Source organism: Hyaena hyaena, unplaced genomic scaffold (assembly GCF_003009895.1).
Source record: "Hyaena hyaena isolate Hyena2069 unplaced genomic scaffold, ASM300989v1 scaffold_431, whole genome shotgun sequence".
Lineage (NCBI taxonomy): Eukaryota > Metazoa > Chordata > Mammalia > Carnivora > Hyaenidae > Hyaena > Hyaena hyaena.
This window is the reverse complement of record NW_024081055.1, coordinates 198,644-216,161: the sequence shown is the minus strand read 5'-3', so window position 1 is coordinate 216,161 and position 17,518 is coordinate 198,644. Positions and strand designations below refer to the sequence as shown.

The 17,518-nt window shown below is 37.9% G+C and overlaps 1 protein-coding gene across 3 annotated transcripts in view; it reads left to right on the top strand.

Annotated features, from left to right (window-relative positions):
- Positions 1 to 17,518, top strand: part of COMMD10 (COMM domain containing 10) — a 196,824-nt gene that overhangs the window by 28,354 nt on the left and 150,952 nt on the right. For all 3 annotated transcript variants that reach the window (XM_039252606.1, XM_039252608.1, XM_039252607.1), the window contains exon 5: positions 11,697 to 11,807. In XM_039252606.1, coding sequence (XP_039108537.1) covers positions 11,697 to 11,807 — 111 coding nt within the window. The remainder of the gene's footprint in view (positions 1 to 11,696; positions 11,808 to 17,518) is intronic.

Here is a 17,518-nt window from a genome sequence, read left to right as displayed (position 1 = left end):
TGAAGTCGCATGCTGAATTGACTCAGCTACCCAGGTGCCCCAGTTTAGGTTTTTTTTTGTACCTTTTTTTTTAAATAAAGTCATTTATTTTGAAAGAGAGAGAGAGAGCTCACCGGTGCATGCATGAGCAGGTTTGGAAAGGCAGAGAGAGGCAGAGAGAGAATCCCAAGCAGACCAGCATGGAGCCTGATGTGGGGCTTGATCATACAAACTGTGAGATCACGACCTTAGCCAAAATCAAGAGTTGCTTCACCAACTGAGCCGCCCAGGCACTCCTGTATATTTAGTTTTATAAGAAACTCTCAAACCATTTCCCAGAGTTGCTAAATAATTTCACATTGTCCTCAGCAATGTAGGAGGGACCTACTTTCTCTGCATCCTTGCCAGCATTTGGAGTTGTCACTATTTTTTATTGTAATTGTTCTGATAGGTACGTAGTGATATCTCGTTGTGGCTTTAATTTGCATTTCTTGGATAACTAATGATGTCGCACAGTTTTTCTTGTATTTATTTGCCATCTGTATATCCTCTTCAGTGAAATGTCTCCTTATGCCTTTTGCACATTTTCTAATTGGATTACTTTTTTTTTTTTAAAGAAAACTATTAAGTTTTGAGAGTTATTTGTGTATTTTAGGTACTGATCCTTACAAATATGTGGTTTGCAGATGCTGTCTCCCAGTCTGTGCTTTGATTTCTCATCCTCTTAATTAGGATCCTTTGGAGAGCAAAGAGTTTTCATTTTGTTGAAGACCAGTTAATCAGTTTTTCTTGTAATGGATTTTGCTTTTGGTGTCTCAGCTGTTTCCTTTCCCTAGACCATTTAAACACTTGTGGCTTAGTTTTGTTTTTATTTCCCTAAAAAGTTGTAGTTTTGTATTTTTTATTTATGCCCATGGTCTCTTGAATTAATTTTTTTATAAATATGTGAGTTGGTTGAGGTTAACTTCTTTTGCCTGTAGTTCTTGAGGTTCTTAGGTCATTGATTTGAGATTTTTCTTCTTTTCAAATATAAGTATTTGGTACTTTTTTTTAAATTTTGTTTTTTAATGCTTATTTATTTTGAGAGAGAGGGAGAGAGCTTGAGAGCGCTCGCAGGTGGGGGAGGGGGAGAGAGGGGAACGAGAGAGAGGGAGACACAGAATCTGAAGCAGGCTCCAGGCTCTGAGCTGTCAGCACAGAGCCCGACACAGCTGTTAGCGATTGTTTCCTTTTGTGATAAGAACTTTTAAGATTTACTCTCTTAGCAACTTTCAAACATACAACGTAGTAGTATTGACTGTAGTCACCATGCTGTATATTCATCTCCAGGGCTTTTTCATTTGTTAATGCAAGTTTGTACCTTTTGACCACTTTCATTCATTTCACCTGCCTCCCCACTCTGTTCCCCGCCTCTGGCAACCACCAGTCTTTGTAGCTTTGGGTTTGATTATTGTTTGTTGTTTTTAGATTCTACACATAAGTGAGATCGCATGGGATGTCTTTCTGAGTTTAACTTATTTCACTGAACATAATGCCCTGAGAGTTCATCCCTGTTGTCACAAATGGCAGGATTTTACTTCTTTTGTGTGTGTGGCAGAATAATAATCCATTGTGTGTGGGGTGGGGGTCTGTGCACTAGGCTGTGCGTTCGCGTATCTCATATCTGGACGCCTAGGCTGTTTCCACATCTTGGCTATTGTAAATAATGCTGCTGTGGTCATGGGGTTGTGGATATCTTCTTGAGCTAGTGTTTTCATTTCCCACAGGTAAATATCCAGAAGTGCAATTGCTCGATCATAGATTAGTTCTATTCTTAATTTTTTTGAGGACCCTCCATACTGTTTTTCACAGTAGCTACACCAGGTTCCATTCTCATCAGCAGCGCACAGGGTCACCCTTTCTCCACATCCTCCCCAACACTTGTTATTTCTTGTGTTTTTGATAATACTCGTTGCACAAAGTGTGAGGTGATTTCTCATTGTGGTTTTGACTTGTATTTCCCTGATGATTACTGATGTTGAGTGCCTTTTCTCATGTCCCTGTTGGCCGTATGTATGTCTTTTTTGGAAAAACATCTATTCAGATGTCTGCTCATTTTTAAAACCGATTATTTTTTTGAAATTGAGTTTTAATGGTTCTTTATATATTTTGGATGTTAACCACTTATCAGATACACGATTTGCAAGTAAAACCTCCCATCTGGTGGGCTGTCTTCTCATTATGTTGGTGGTTTCCTTTGCTATGGAGAAGATTTTTAGTTTAGTTTAGTCCCACTAGTGTATTTTTTTTTTTTTTTTTTGCTTCTGTTACATTTGCTTTTGATGTCAGATCCAAAAAATCATCACCAGGAGTGATGTCAAGGAGCTTAATGCCCATGTTTTGTTTTGTTTTTCCTAGGAGTTTGGGGTTCCAGTCTCTGATTTATTTTGAGTTAGTTTTTGTGTGTGGAACAAGGTAGTGGTCCAATTTTATTCTTTCGAATGTTACTGTTCAGTTTTCCCAACACCATTTATTGAAGAGACTGTCCTTCCCCTGTTGTGTTTTTTTGGCTTCTTTATTGTAAATTAATTGACCACACATGTGTGGGCTTTTTTCTGGGCTTTCTGTTGTGTTCCACTGATGTATGTGTTTGTTTTTATGCCACTATCATGTTTTTTTGTGTTTTTTAAATTTCTATAGTTTTGTAATATAGTTTAAATTAGGACGCATGATGCCTTCAGTTTTGTTCTATCTCAAGATAGTTTTGGCTATTAGGGGTCTTGTACTGCCATACAAATTTTAGGTTTTTTCTATTTCCGTGAAAAATACCATTGGCATTTTGATAGGAAATGTACCGAATTTGTAGATTGCTTTGTGTAGTATGGACATTTTAACAATACCACTTCTTCCAGTCCATGAGCATGGGATATTTTTCCGTTTATTTGTGTCTTCATTTCCTTTCCTCAGTGTCTTGTGATTTTCAGTGTACAGGTCTTCCATCTCCTTGGTTAAATTTATTCCTAGGTATTATATTCTTTTGATGCAATTGTAAATGGGATTGTCTTCTTAATTTCTTTCTAACAGTTTATTATTAGTGTAGAGAAATGCAATGAATTTTGTTGATCTTTATATCACACAGCTTTACTGAAGTCATTTATTAAAATTCCAAGAGTTATTAGGATTTTATTCCAAGAGTCCTTAGGATTTTGTATGTATAAAATCTTGTCTTCTTGAGCGACAGATTTATGTGTTCCTTTCTGATTTGGATGCCTTTATTTCTTTATTTTTTCTCACTGAATTGATCTGGGTAGGGCTTGCAATATTTTGTTGAAAAAAAAAGTGGCCCGAGTGGCCATCCTTGACTTGTTCCTGATCTTAGAGGAGAAACATTAGACTTTCACTACTGAGTATGATGCTAACTGTGGGCTTGTCATAGCTGTCCTTTATTATTTTGAGGTATGATCCCTCTGTACCCAGTTTTTGGGGAGTTTTTTTTTTGAAATCATAAATGGATACTGAATTTTGTCAAATGCTTTTTCTGCATCTGTTGACATGATCATATGATTTTTATCTTTCGTTTCGTTAATGCAGTGTAGCACATTGATTTGTGGCTATTGAACTTTTCTTGCATCGGTGGAATAAATCCCTCTTGATTATGGTGTATGGTCCTTTTAATGTATCGTTGAATTTGGTTTGCTAATATTTTGCTGAGGATTTTTTGCACCAGTGTTTATCAAGGATATTGGCCTGAAATTTTCTTTTCTTGTGGCACCCTTGTGTGGTTTTTATATTGGTAATGCTGGCCTTATAAAATGAATTTGGAAGTGTTCCCTCATCTTCTGTTTTTGGAAGATTTAGAGAAGGATTGGTATAATTCTGTAAATATTTGGTAGATTTCACCAGTGAACCCATCTGGTCCTGGACTTTTGTTTGTTGGGAGGTTTTTGATTAATAATTCAATCTCCTTATTAAGAATTGGTCTATTAAGAAAAATTAAATTGGTGTGTTCAGATTTTTTTAATGTTTAATTCAGTCTTGGTATGTTGTATCTTTCTAAGGATTTATACATTTCTTATAGGTTGTCCAATTTGTTGACATTTAATTTGTTCATAGTATTCTTTTATGGCTTTTTGTATTTCTGTGGTATCAGTTGTAATGTTTTACTTTCATTTCTGATTTTATTTGATTCTTCCCCCCTACCCTTCTTTGGTGAGTCTTGCTAAAGGTTTGTCAATTGTTGTTTATCTTTTCAAAAAGCTCTAGCTCTTAGTGGGTGCCTGGGTGGCTTAGTTAAGCATCTGAATTCAGCTCAGGTCATGATCTCATGGTCCATGGGTTTGAGCCCCACATCGGGCTCTGTGCTGACACTTCAGTGCCTGGAGCCTGCTTCAGATTCTGTGTCTCCCTCTCTCTCTTCCCCTCCCCCGCTCTCACACTCTCAAAAATAATAAAAATAATAATAACCAAAAAAGACATGAAATTGTAAAAAAAATTCTAGCTCTTAGTTTGATCTTTGTGTTTTTTTTTTTTAATGTTTTATTTATTTTTGAAAGAGCACAAGTAGGGGAGGGGCAGGAGAGAGAGGGACAGGGGATCTATAGCACGCTCTGTGCTGTCAGCAGCGAGCCTAATTCCTGAACTATTAGATCATGACCCAAGCTGAAGTCTGATGCTAAAGCTGAGTCTCTCCCAGGAGCCCCTGATTGATCTTTTTTTAAGTTGTCTTTTTAGTTTCTATTTCATTTATGCCTAATACTCATTTTTTCCCATCTTTCTACTTAGAGTTTTGTTTATTCTTTTTCTAGTGTAAAGTTCTTTGAGGTAAGTTTTGTTGATTCATTTTCTTTTTTTTTTTTTTAAATGTTTTGTTTATTTCTAGGAGAGAGAGAGAGACGGCATGAGCAGGGGAGGGTCAGAGAGAGAGGGAGTGACAGACTCTGAAACAGGCTCCAGGCTCTGAGCTGGCAGTCAGCACAGAGCCTGATGCGGGGCTCGAACCCACGAACCGCGAGATCATGACCTAAGCGAAAGTCGGACGCTTAACCGACTAAGCCACCCAGGCATCCCATTGTTGATTCATTTTCTAGTTTAAAGTTCTTTGAGGTGTAAAGGTAGATTGTTTATTAGAGATCTTTTTTGATTCTTGATATAGGCATTTATCTATACAGACTTCTCTCTTCGAACTGCTTTTGTGGCATCCCATACATTTTGTTATGTTGTATTTTCAGTGTAATTTGTCTCAAAGTAGTTTTTTAAAATTTCTGTTTAATTTCTTTTTTGAACCATGGGTGCTGACAATGTATTATGTTTTGATTCTCTAAAATCTGTGTGCTTTTGTGCCTTGTAGAGCCCTCAGATAGTTGTTTTTTTGTGTTTTGTTGAGAGTTTGTAGATGTTGTTTGTGGAAAGATTGGTTTTTTCTTTTTTTCAGTTGCACAGCTCTTGATACCAGAGGTCACTCTTTCTTAAATGGGGAGGTTTATAGAATTAATCAGAGGGAAAAAAAATCACTCGAAGTCAGAAGTCGTTAAGTAAAAGTTTGTGGAGCAGGTATTTAGCTGAGCTTTACAAATAGGTTTATGTTTTGGGGCGCCTGGGTGGCTCAGTTAGTGGAGTGTCTGGCTTTGGCTCAGGTCATGATCTCAAGGTTCGTGGGTTCAAGTCCCGCATTGAGCTCTGTGCTGACAGCTCAGAGCCTGGAGCCTGCTTCGGACTCTGTGTCTCCCTCTCTATCTGACCCTCCCTGCTCATGCTGTCTCTCTCTCTCTCTCTCTCAAAAATAAATGAAACATTAAAAAAAAAAACCAAATAGATTTATGTTCTTAAATTAAGCATTGAGTCAACCTCCTAATTTTTGTATTTCAATTAGAGTAAATAGAGGTATATAGTTGCTGTAATGAGCCATACATAAATGAAATTTCTGCTTATGGTATTTTCTAGTTATAAATGGTGGCTTATAGCAACAGAATATAGATAGTGTTTTCTGTTTTAGCACTTACAGTTCCAACTTTCTGTGTTTTCATGATTTATTATGATAAATAATAAAATGTTTCATGAATACCCACACACTTAGTTCCTAAAACTCATTCCGTGTTTCTGAGCAGTATTTTTCTAGCTATTGATAGCCTGAAATATTAGTGGTTTAGTGGGTAATGAAATCAATTTAGAGGGTTTTCAAATAGCATTTTCAAAATGAAACATAATAAAGCTTATTAAAGAACTCGGCTCTGGGTAAAAATTGTTCTGTGGAACTTGGGTATATTGGTTTGTAACATAAAAGTATTTCTTACTGTGTGGCATGGTCCAAACAGTGGCTTCTGTTTTAGAGTGCCCCTGTAGTTACAATCTGGCATAACACTTTCCATTCTCTTTTTTCCCTTTAAAAGGGTTAATATAATCTCAATTTTGGCTGATTTTTGTGTGTGCTTGGAATTGTGGTTTACAAAGCAATTATGAGAATTTACATTTTTGTTGGGAATTGTAATGTTGAAATTAGAGAATAAAGTCACTATATATATGTGTTTATTTTTGAAGTCATTATATTTTGAACTGACATCTTAGTAATGTTGTCAGGTAAGAAGTAGTGTTAGTGAGATGCGTAAGAACTATCACTTAAACAGTTTAGCTTGTGTTGAAAAACATATCAGTGGTTAGGGGGCACCTGGGTGATTCAGTACATTAAGCATCCAGCTCTTGATCTGAGCTCAAGTCTTGATCTCAGGGTTGTGAGTTCAAACCTTGTGTTGGGTTCTATGCTGGATGTGAAGCCTACTTAAAAAAAGAAATCAGTGGCTTATTTTTTTGTGTGTGTGTTTTATGTTATTTTGATGACATTTAAATTTACGATGTTGAGGGGGACTTGGGTCGCTCAGTCCCTAGAGTGTCTGTGTTTGGCTCAGGTCACAATCAGGTCCTTGGTCCCTCTCACTCTGCCTCTCTCTCTCTCTCAAATACATAAAGCTTAAAAAAAAAAATCTAGAGGGGTGCCTGGGTGGCTCATGTGGTTAAGCATCTGACTTCAGCTCAGGTCATGATCTCGCGGTTCGTGGGTTCGAGCGCCGAATCGGGCTCTGTGCTGACAACTCAGAGCTTAGAGCCTGTTTCCGATTCTGTGTCTCCCTCTCTTTCTGACCCTTCCCTGCTCACGCTCTCGCTCTCTCACTCTCTCTCCCCCTCTCAGAAATAAATAAAACATTAAAAAAATTAAAGAAAAATCTGGGATGTTGACTAATGTGTAAGGACCCTCAATTGTAAATCTGAACATAAAATAAGAAAACAAATGTTAAAATTTGTTCCTGGTATTTTAATATACAAATTATGCTATACACAAGGCAGAATTTTATTTTAAATAGGAGCAAATGTAGTTGAGCTCATGTAAGTCAGAATCCTACACTAGATTTTCTTGTTTTATATGTAATTAAAATATTGATGACGGTTGTATTTGTTTCTTAGTTATGAGTCTCAAAGGAATAATTTGGTAATATACTATACGATTTTCACCTACGCAAAGGGGTTTTGCTTATTCATATTTACATTACTTCCACCTATTAGAGACATGGCAAATGATATAATAATGTTGTAAGCAATGTAAGGAAATACTTCTTTCTCAGCTTTTCTTTATTTTTTAGGCCATTTATGCTTCTGAAGTGTATGTTTCACTTATTTTTCATGATGTTCCCTAACTTTATTTTCGTTTGTTTCTTCATAATCAAATTGAGGTTATGATTTTTTCGATCTAGGAAGCTACCTAAATAATGTTGTGGGCTTTGCAGGGTTATCACACTCAGGGCCACATACTGTTTTTTGTCCACTTTTTGATGATGTTAATTTTGTTCTCTGGTTAAAGATCTTTGTTTTCTTCACTGCAGAATCACTTTGTTTCTTCTGTAGCTAACCAGCAGTTGTGGGTGGACACTTTATGACTTTGCCTTCCAAGTCAGACTTTCCTCTCCTAGACTTAGTACCCACTGATGATTCTTAGTTGAACCAGTTTCTTAGAGCTTTTGACTTTGATTTTTGTGTAGTTTGAAACTTAGAGAAAAGAAAATTTGCAATAATAACGTAAGGACTTTTATATACTCTTTGCTCCATCTCACCAATTATTTACATTTTATATATTTAGATTGTAAAATGGTATGAGTCCTTATCTCAAGTAGTATTGATTTTCATCGCCTCCTAGTTTAACTGAAAAGTGTTTTCTTCTTACTATTCTGCGTAATTATGAAGTCTTTTTTTTTTTATAGTTCTCCTTATTTTTATATTCCCTCTTCATTTAAGGTTTCTGAATACTGATCATTTTCTAAGAAATTTTACGTGTAGGTATGTATATGTGCATATATGTACATATGAATTTAGCAATTCTATGTACCTTTTAAATTACTCTTTAATGTGGGCATGGGACAAATATTTTTACATCATACAGTTCCATAGATAAGGCTCTGGAATTTAAGAAAGGCAACCCACCAACACTTTTGGTCATGACTCTTAAAAACTACCTTTCCTAGCGAGGGGCACCAGGGTGGCTCAGTTGGTCGAGCGTATGTCCATCTCTTGGTTTCAGCTCAGGTCATGATCCCAGGGTTGTGGGATCGAGCCCCACATTGAACTTCATGCTGAGCGTGGAGTCTACTTAAGATTCTCTCTCTCCTTCTGTCTCTTTCTCTACTAGTGCTCTCTATTAAAAAAAATTACCTTGTGAGTATTCTTTGATTCATTTTCATTCAACAGGAAGGTATAGAGTGCCTATAGTATTTAAAAGATCGTGTGGAAGAAACCAGGTAATCAAAATGCCTTATATTTATAATGTTTTGCAGTTTGAATATGCATTTTCTTAATTGTTATTACCAATAACTCAGCAAAGTAGATAGTTCAGATAGATTTATTCTCATTTTATATGAAGAAATTGAGGTCTTGAAAGAGTGTGACTTAACCAGGGTCCCATAGCTAGGGAGCGACAGCTTAAGTGTGAGCCAAAGGATAAGCTCAGTGCTCTTTTAAATTCTCCTTCACCACCTTTATGCAGTGACTAAGCATATGTTAATTTATGTAAATTCATGACCACAACAGGGGTATGTTTTAATTTATTCACTTAATATTTATCTTAAGTGCTTCAAGGGCAGGGATAGGATCGGCAGAATAAGATCAAGACAGTGTCTTATAAGTTCATATGAGTACCTTCCAGGTACTTTCAGTTAAGACAGTGATGTGTGTTGGCTCAGTTGGTTATGTGTCCAACTCTTGGTTTTGGCTGAGGTCATGATCTCGCTGTTGGTGAGTTCGAGCCCTGAATCAGGCTCTCTGCAGATAGCGTTGAGCCTGCTTGAGATATTCGGTCTCTTTTTCTGCCCCTCCCTTGTATGCACATTCTTGCTCTTAAAATAAATAAATAAATAAATAACATTAAAAAAATAAAAAGCTTGTGTCTTGTGTCAGAATGCTTGAATATATGAGAATGGTTATAACATACATTTTCTTGTTTTGTTGGTGGGCCTATTGAATGTGACTATTAAACATGGTGGTGGGCAGGTAAGGGAAACAAAAGCCAAAGTGAACTATTGGGACTTCCTCAAGATAAAAAGCTCCTGCACAGCAAAGGAAACAATCAACAAAACTAAAAGGTAGCCTATGGAATAGACGTTTTTCCAAAGAAGACAGTCAGATGCTTAACAGACCTATGAAAAGACGCTCAATGTCACTCATCAGGGAAATACAAATCAAAATCATAATGAGATACCACCTCACACCTGTCAGAAGGACTAAACAACACAAGAAACAACAGGTGTTGGAGAGGATGCAGAGAAATGGGAACCCTCTAGAACTGTTGGCAGGAATGCAAACTGGCACAGCCACTCTGGAAAACAGAATGGAGGTTCCTCAAAAAGTTAAAAAAGAACTACCCTACAATCCAGCAATTGTGCTACCAGGTATTTACCCAAAGGGTACAAAAATATTGACACTAAAGGGGCACATGCACCTCAGCGTTTATGGCAGCATTATCTACAATAGCCAAACTATAGAAAGAGTCTACATATCTGTTGACTGATGAATGGATAAAGAAGATGTGGTATATATACACAATGGAATATGACACAGCCAACAAAAAGAATGAAATCTTTCCATTTGCCACAGTGTGGCAGGAGATAGAGTATTAAGCTAAGTGAAATAAGTCAGTCAGAGAAGACAAATTATAGGATTTCACTCATGTGCAGTTTAAGAAACAAAACAGATGAATATACGGGCGGTGAGGGAAAAAGAGAGGGAAATAAAACATAACAGACTCTTAATGATAGAGGACAAACTGGGGGTTGATGGAAGGAAGAGGGTTAGGGATGGGCTAGATGGGTGATGGGTACTAAGGAGGGCACTTGTGATGAGCACTGGCTGTTGTATGTGATGAATCACTGAATTCTACTCCTGAAACCAGTATGCCCTGTATGTTAACTAACTGGAATCTAAATAAAAATTTGGAAAAAAAAGATAGTGGTGGGCTGGTCTACACTTACTAAGATCACTGTTCCAGATCAGTATATTAAGGATCCTTAACACACACCATTACATTGGTTGTTTTACTTACGTGTCATGGATTATGTCTGTGCGACATCTTCCCTCTTTCCACCCATAACCTCCCAGAGTGTCAGTGCCGGAAAGAACAGAAATGTATCTTTATTTTCTCATTACTTCCTCTCTAGAATAGATAATACTTTCATTGCTCTCTTTCCAATTTGGCTTCGAGTCACTGGTGTTGAACAGTCTTTCAAGTTAGCAGTTACTAGTTAAGTAAAAATTATTGGGAGACTGCCCGTCTTACCAGTGTAGCTAAGGTAGTTTTTACTAAATCGGTTATTAGGGCTGTGTTGTCCGAGGCATGTGACAGTTGCATTTCACACATCTTTCTTATTAAATTGTGTTACTGAAGATTTATTGAAAGTTAAACTTAAAACTTTGTCCTTCTGGTTCTGAGTTTAGAGAAACCAATTACCTGTCAAGTTCAGTGAAGCCACATTTGTGCTGTTTAATATTTTAAAATAAAACTTAAACTGTTTTAGTCTTGTCTTTGCTATTTTTGCCTTACCTGATTAAATTTTGCTCTTGTGTTAATTAATAAGTTCAAAGGAAATGCTCTAATTAGTTTCTGTCATAACTGGGAACCATCATAAGTTAGAGTACTTTGGAAAGCACGGAACACCTGCTCACTAGTAAATATCAATTCCTGGTCTGGCTCTTTTCCAGTCTTGCTAACTGTGTCTAAATGTGTGAACCTCTTACCATCTGCATACTTCAATTTTCCTCTAAAGTAAAAAAAAAAAAAGTCTTACCTGTATTCTACCCAGTTCAGAGTTTTGAAAGATAACGGGAGGTCATTAAAGTGTAGTTAAAATCCATAACTGTTGAAAAAATCATTGGCTTTAAAATATACTCTCGTGAAATAGTAATATGCTATTTCAAGACCACGGCCTCTTTTAGTGTATTTCGTTGCTTAGTCTAAGACCTCTGTTTTCAGAATTCAGTGTATTTGAAGACCAGTCTTACTGTTGAATTGGACAGGGCTGGCACAAGGCCAATCTAACGAGCCCAAAGGGAAAGTTTGCAGAAAATGCAGGCTTGAAGGAGCTGTAGCACTGACTTGCCACGCAGGCCCGGCTCTCCGTGTGCATTCCTGTGGGTGGGAGATTTGCTTAAAGTGGACTGTTTTCTTCCTTCCATCCCATCTGATTCCAATCTGTACTTGTCTTTTATAGCTAGAGACGGTCGGATGGCAGCTTAACCTTCACATGGCTCACTCTGCCCAAGCGAAACTGAAATCGCCTCAAGCCCTGTTACAGCTGGGAGTGAGCAGTGAGGATTCAAAGGTAAGAAATGGTACCTCGGTGAAGTGCTGCGTTTTGTTTACCAGGTATGTCTTGTACTTTACTGTTAGAAGAGTCTCTGCCCTCCCTGGATTGAAAATTTAAACACAATTAAATTAAAATTAAACAAGGCTTAACGAGTCGATAGATCTTTACGACAGGTTTTGATAATCAGATTTACTTATCCCTTTGTTATTCATTTGAAGAAATGTCTTGCAAGAGCATTTCAATACCTCTTCTTTTAAATTCTGCAATGGGAACCCTTGGTAATAGCCATATAAAAGTAAGATTTCGATGATTTAGATATTTGTGGATATTTCTGGGTGTTTTTTGAGTAGTAGATGAAGTACTGTCGTCTAGCCAATGCCTGCGTTACCAAGATGGCGTGAATTGTGTTTGCGTGTGTGTATAACACTGTGTGCATGAGTTTAAGCCCTAGCTCTTGCAAAACAGAATTGTGGATTCGTTTTCTACTGCGTGATGATTTCTTTTTTAGCGTTAATTTCAGAAAGCTTGAACATCTTATCAAAGTTAAAAGAATTGGTATGGGATTTTTATTGTAGCATATGAAGAAATATATTTAAGATAGCAGTAAGAGCTATTTGTTATCTTTTTATTGTAGCCGATTATCTCTTTAAGATAGATAAAGGGGAGTGACTCTTTCCCCCTAAATAAAGGAGACTTTGCTTCATTTTAAGGCAAAAGAGAGGTGAGAATGAGGTAGGAAGATCTGAGGAAAGTGAGATAACCATGGCTGGACGTGATCAGAAAAATAATGGGAGGAATGTTATTGTTTATAATGGGCACTGAAGGAGGGAGCAGTATTACTTCTTTATTAGAACTTTCCTTAAGTATTATATCATGTGCATTTTTGTCTTCCATAGGAACGGGACCAGGTTAACATGTCTATAAAATTTTAGGCAATCGAGTTGGGTCTCACTGTATATAATTTATTAATTCATTGTGGTGTTTCAAAACTATTTCATTTCATACATTTTAAGTTGATAAATATGATATAAATAACAATAATATATAAAATAATATGTTTCGTGGTCAAGAGTTGAAGTGACTGGTGTATTATATATGCTCTGTAATTCACTAGTGGTGTAGCCTTGGGCAAGTCACTTCATCTTTATGAGTGTCGGTTTCTTCACCTGTAAACTGGGGATAATATTACCCAACACACAGGGTTTATGTGAAGATGAGAAATGCAGGATATGGAGTGCTTATTTAGTCCAATGCCTACTTTACGTAGAAATGCTTAAAAAATGCAGGCTGCTTAAGTGTCCATCAACAGATGAATGGATCAAGAAGATGTGGTTTATCTATACCATGGAATACTACATGGCAATGAGAAATAATGAAATCTGGCCATGTGTAGCAACATGGATGGACCTTGAGGGTGTTATGCTGAGCGAAATAAGTCAGGCAGAGAAGGACAAATATCATATGTTTGCACGTATAGGAGGATTAGGAGGAGCTTGATGGAGGAACAAGGGGGAGAAGAAGGGGGGAAATGGTGGGGGAAAGGGAGAGAGGCAAACCATGAGAGACTCTTGAATGCTGACAAAAACTGAGGACTGATGGATGTGGGGGGGAGGGGGGATGGGCATGGAGGAGGACACTTGTGGGGATGAGCACTGAGTGTTATGTGGAAACTAATTTGACAATAAACTATTTGTAAAAATAAAAAAAAAATGCAGGCTGCTACCATCTTCAGCAGCAGCAGCAGTAAACCTTATTTTTTGGCTAATAAATAAATGCCTTTGTTTTAAGCCAAAGCCGACAGTGAATTTATTTCCTGAATAAATTAATCATTTCCATTTCCTTGCCCCTTTTCCCCTTTTTAGTTCTTCATCATAGTTTTCATATTTATGCTTACTGAGACCTGGGGAGGGAAAGGACAGCCTGGAAAGCCTGGGCTTTAGTTCTTACAGTGAACTAGGGAAGGCATGTCTTTAGGTTTGGGATGGGTCTGGAACTCAGTAGCGTAGACTGGGACTATTCTGAGTGAATACACACATGCATACCTATGTCCAAACGTACGTACACACACATTCATACATTCTCCAAGCAGCTGTACACCTTCACTGTTGTATTTCTCAGGACTATCATGTGTTATGTCTGAGTAGCTCAATGGAGTTGATAGGTTGGAAGGAAACTCTTGTGACCATATATGGGGTGTACTTGAAGCATCATTGTGGAGGCGGTGCTGGACCTAGGGAGGCCTGAGACCTTCCAGCTCCTTTATGATGCCTTCAAAATCTGTTTATATGTCAATTCTAATTTTAGACAGTAGGAATGAATGAGTAATGCTTCTAGTAAAAGAGTCATGCTTTTAATCCGTGTTAACTCCGAAAATTTCTACAGACATGAAATCCAACTCACTGGAAGATAGAGCCTGGAGTATGTTTGTATTTCCCTGTGTGTTGCTGTTTTGAAGTTTTGAGTGCGTGTTTGGTTATCCATAGAACTTGTAGAGCCAGAGAACCAATTGCATTGACAGACCGTTTGCAAACCATCCCACAAAGGCAAAGGCTCTTTTCTTTTCTTTTCTTTCCTTCCTTCCTTCCTTCCTTCCTTCCTTCCTTCCTTCCTTCCTTCCTTCCTTCCTTCCTTCCTTCCTTCCTTTAAGAGTTTATTTATTTTGAGAGAGAGACAGAGAATGGGCAGGGGAGGGGCAGAGAGAGAGGGAGACACAGAATCCAAAGCAGGCTCCAGACTCTGAGCTAGATGTCAGCACAGAGCCTGACGCAGGATTCGAACCCACAAACCGTGAGATCATGACCCGAGCCAAGGTCAAGAGTCGGATGCCCAACCAACTGCGCCACCCAGGCACCCTGATATTTTCATTTTGCATGCAAACTTAAGTGTTCCTCTGTCTCCGTATTGCCCATCTTCCCTATAGCATTCTGTGGACTTGACCCCTGTTTCCCATATCTGCTCAAGAAGAGCCACATAATGGAGGGTATCACAGCTATCAGCCTGGACAGACACCTTCCATCTCCAAGTGCTGTGTGTCCAGTTCTAAGGAGTAGTTCACTACCACATCACTGTTCTCTCAGGAAACTACTTCTGGGAAACTTCATTTTTTCTTTGTTCATATTCTCCCTCTCTCTCTTTATGATCTGGTACTCTATTCTTTCTGCTCGTGTGAGAATTTGGTAATTCTTGACAGGTGGGAATATTAGATGACAGGAACAGAAATATGGAGCATGTTTTAAAAACCAAGTTTGTTAACAGAAGGGAGAATGTTTAAAAACAAATTTTTAAGTTTATTTTGAGAGAGAGAGCACATGTGTAGAGGAGGGGCAGAGAGAGGGCGCGTGCGCGCGCGAGAGAGAACATGCAGGGGAGGGGCAGAGAGAGAGGGAGAGAGAATCCCAACCAGGATCTGTGCTGACAGCAGAGTCTGATGCCAGGTTCGAACTCACAAACCATGATATCATAACCCGAGCCGAAAGCAAGAGTCAGATGCTTAACCAACTGAGCCACCCAGGCACCCCGAAAAGGGAGAAGATTTATTGAAAATGATGAAAAGTTATCACTGGTTAGTTTATGATGGTAAGTTTCATAGAATACCGAGTTGCCATATTATGAAGTTGGCATTTGTTTAAAGTAGAAGGCATTAAATAAAATTCTTTTAAGTGGATTTGTTAAAGGGTAGTTTTCCTGAAAATAAGCATGTGTTAAAATAATTCTGAGACAGGCCCCTGGGTAGCTCAGTCGGTTCAGCATCTGACTCTTGTTTTTCACTCAGGTCATGATCTCACGGTTTGTGAGATCGGGCCCCACAATGGGCTCTGTGCTGACAGAGCGGAGCCTGCTTTGGGCTCTCTGTCTCTTCTTTCTCTGCCCCTCCCCCGCTCACTCTCTCTCAAAATAAATAAATAAGCTTAAAAAAATTCTGAGAGGGTTAGTCAGTGAAAACTATGAGAGACTACTTTGATGGTGTTTACTTTTGAGCTGCTGAGCCAAAAACTTCCTGTAATTCACCTACGTGTGTGTTTTTTAAAAGTCTTGCTTCTCATTCCCTTCCAGTGTACACATGAAAAACATAGCCTGCAGTGAAGTAATTGCTATCACATAAGATAGGTCTGTTGTACTGGTCCCCTTTCTCTTGGAACATTCTTGTCTCAAGGCTTTCCTGTTTTGCTACTAATTTTATCATGAAAACTGGGTGATTGCAGCTTCTCTTGCAGTATTTTGATTTATATATTCTAGCTGTTTGCAGTTAATTGTCTTGGTGTTTTTCTACTGCATTTACCAAAGTAAGATTATTTTCCTGTTCCGAGATACATCACAAAGAGATTTTTGTGTTTGTGGGGTTTTTTTTGTTTTGTTTTTTGGTTTATTTCATTAGAGGGCAGTAGAGTTCTTTGCTTACCTAACCTCTGGCATTTACAGTGTTATTTCAAATAACATTCAAAATAATTTGTGAAGTCAGTAGTTGTGGGAAATGCTAAGTGTTCACATTTCTAATCTGTACATAACAATAGAGTTCTCTTGTTTCCATCAACAAAATTAATGCCTATTAATCAGATATGTACAGAACAAATAAATGAAATCATCATGACTTCATTGTTTGTTAATTTCTCTGTGATTATTTGCCAAAATGAAATTGATTAAAAAGCCTTCAACACTATTGACATTTTTGTTATATTCTGTTGCTTGTGTTAATTTCTTTGTGAGAAAAGAGGACACAGTAATCCCTAAGATAGTTGAGCGGTTCTAAGATAACTAGTTCCAGGCTAATCATAGACAGTTGAAATTTCTTTATTTATCGAGAATAGCAATTTTGTACTTAACAAATGTTGGTAGTTTTGAACATTCCAAGCACTTTAATTTTGAATTCCCTAAAAACACTAAAATATTTAAATTTTGCTGTGAATCTCGCATTATTGTGTTTCCCCCAGGAACTTTGCACTTCTAAGACAATCATGTTTTGTTAGTACAGTGATTCTAAAATGTATTTGTACATTTTTTAAGACAGAATAGTTGTGTTTCATTCATTTCTCCTTTTGAAACACCTGGGATGAAATCGCCATGAAAGGGAACTGTCATTTACCTTGAGGTTAAGTTGGATTATCCTCAGGTTGTACAAGGTACTTTGTGGTGGGTAATTATGGTTTCAGGTGAATTTAGGACTCTCAGTACCAATATTTTGAGTTAGAGATCTTCATTCTTATTTCCAAAATGGATGACAAATTCTATTCAGAGTGAAGAAAAAGGAAGGAAGTCCTGTTTTAGTGCTTACTCTGTGCTAGACATCGTCTCTCCTCCATTATTTAAAATACTTCTGGGGGGCACCTGGGTAGCTCAGTTGGTTCAGCTCAGGTCGTGGTCTCGCGGTCCGTGTGGTTCGAGCCCCGCATGGGGCCCTGTGCTGACAGCTCGGAGTCTGGAGCCCACTTTGGATTCTGTGTCTCCCTCTCTTTCTGCCCCTATGCTGCTCACACCCTGTCTCTCTTTTTCTCTCAAAAATAAATTAACATTAAAAAAATTTTTTTAATAAAATACTTCAGGATTACATGGATGGCTCAGTTGGTTAAGCATCCAACTCTTGATTTTAGCTTAGGTCATGATCTCACTGTTCATGGGTTTGAGCCCCAAGTCAGCCTCTGTACTGACAGCATGGAGCCTGCTTGGGATTCTCTCTCTCCTTTTCTCTCTGACCCGTCCCCGCTCTTGCGTACTCTTACTCTCTCAAAATA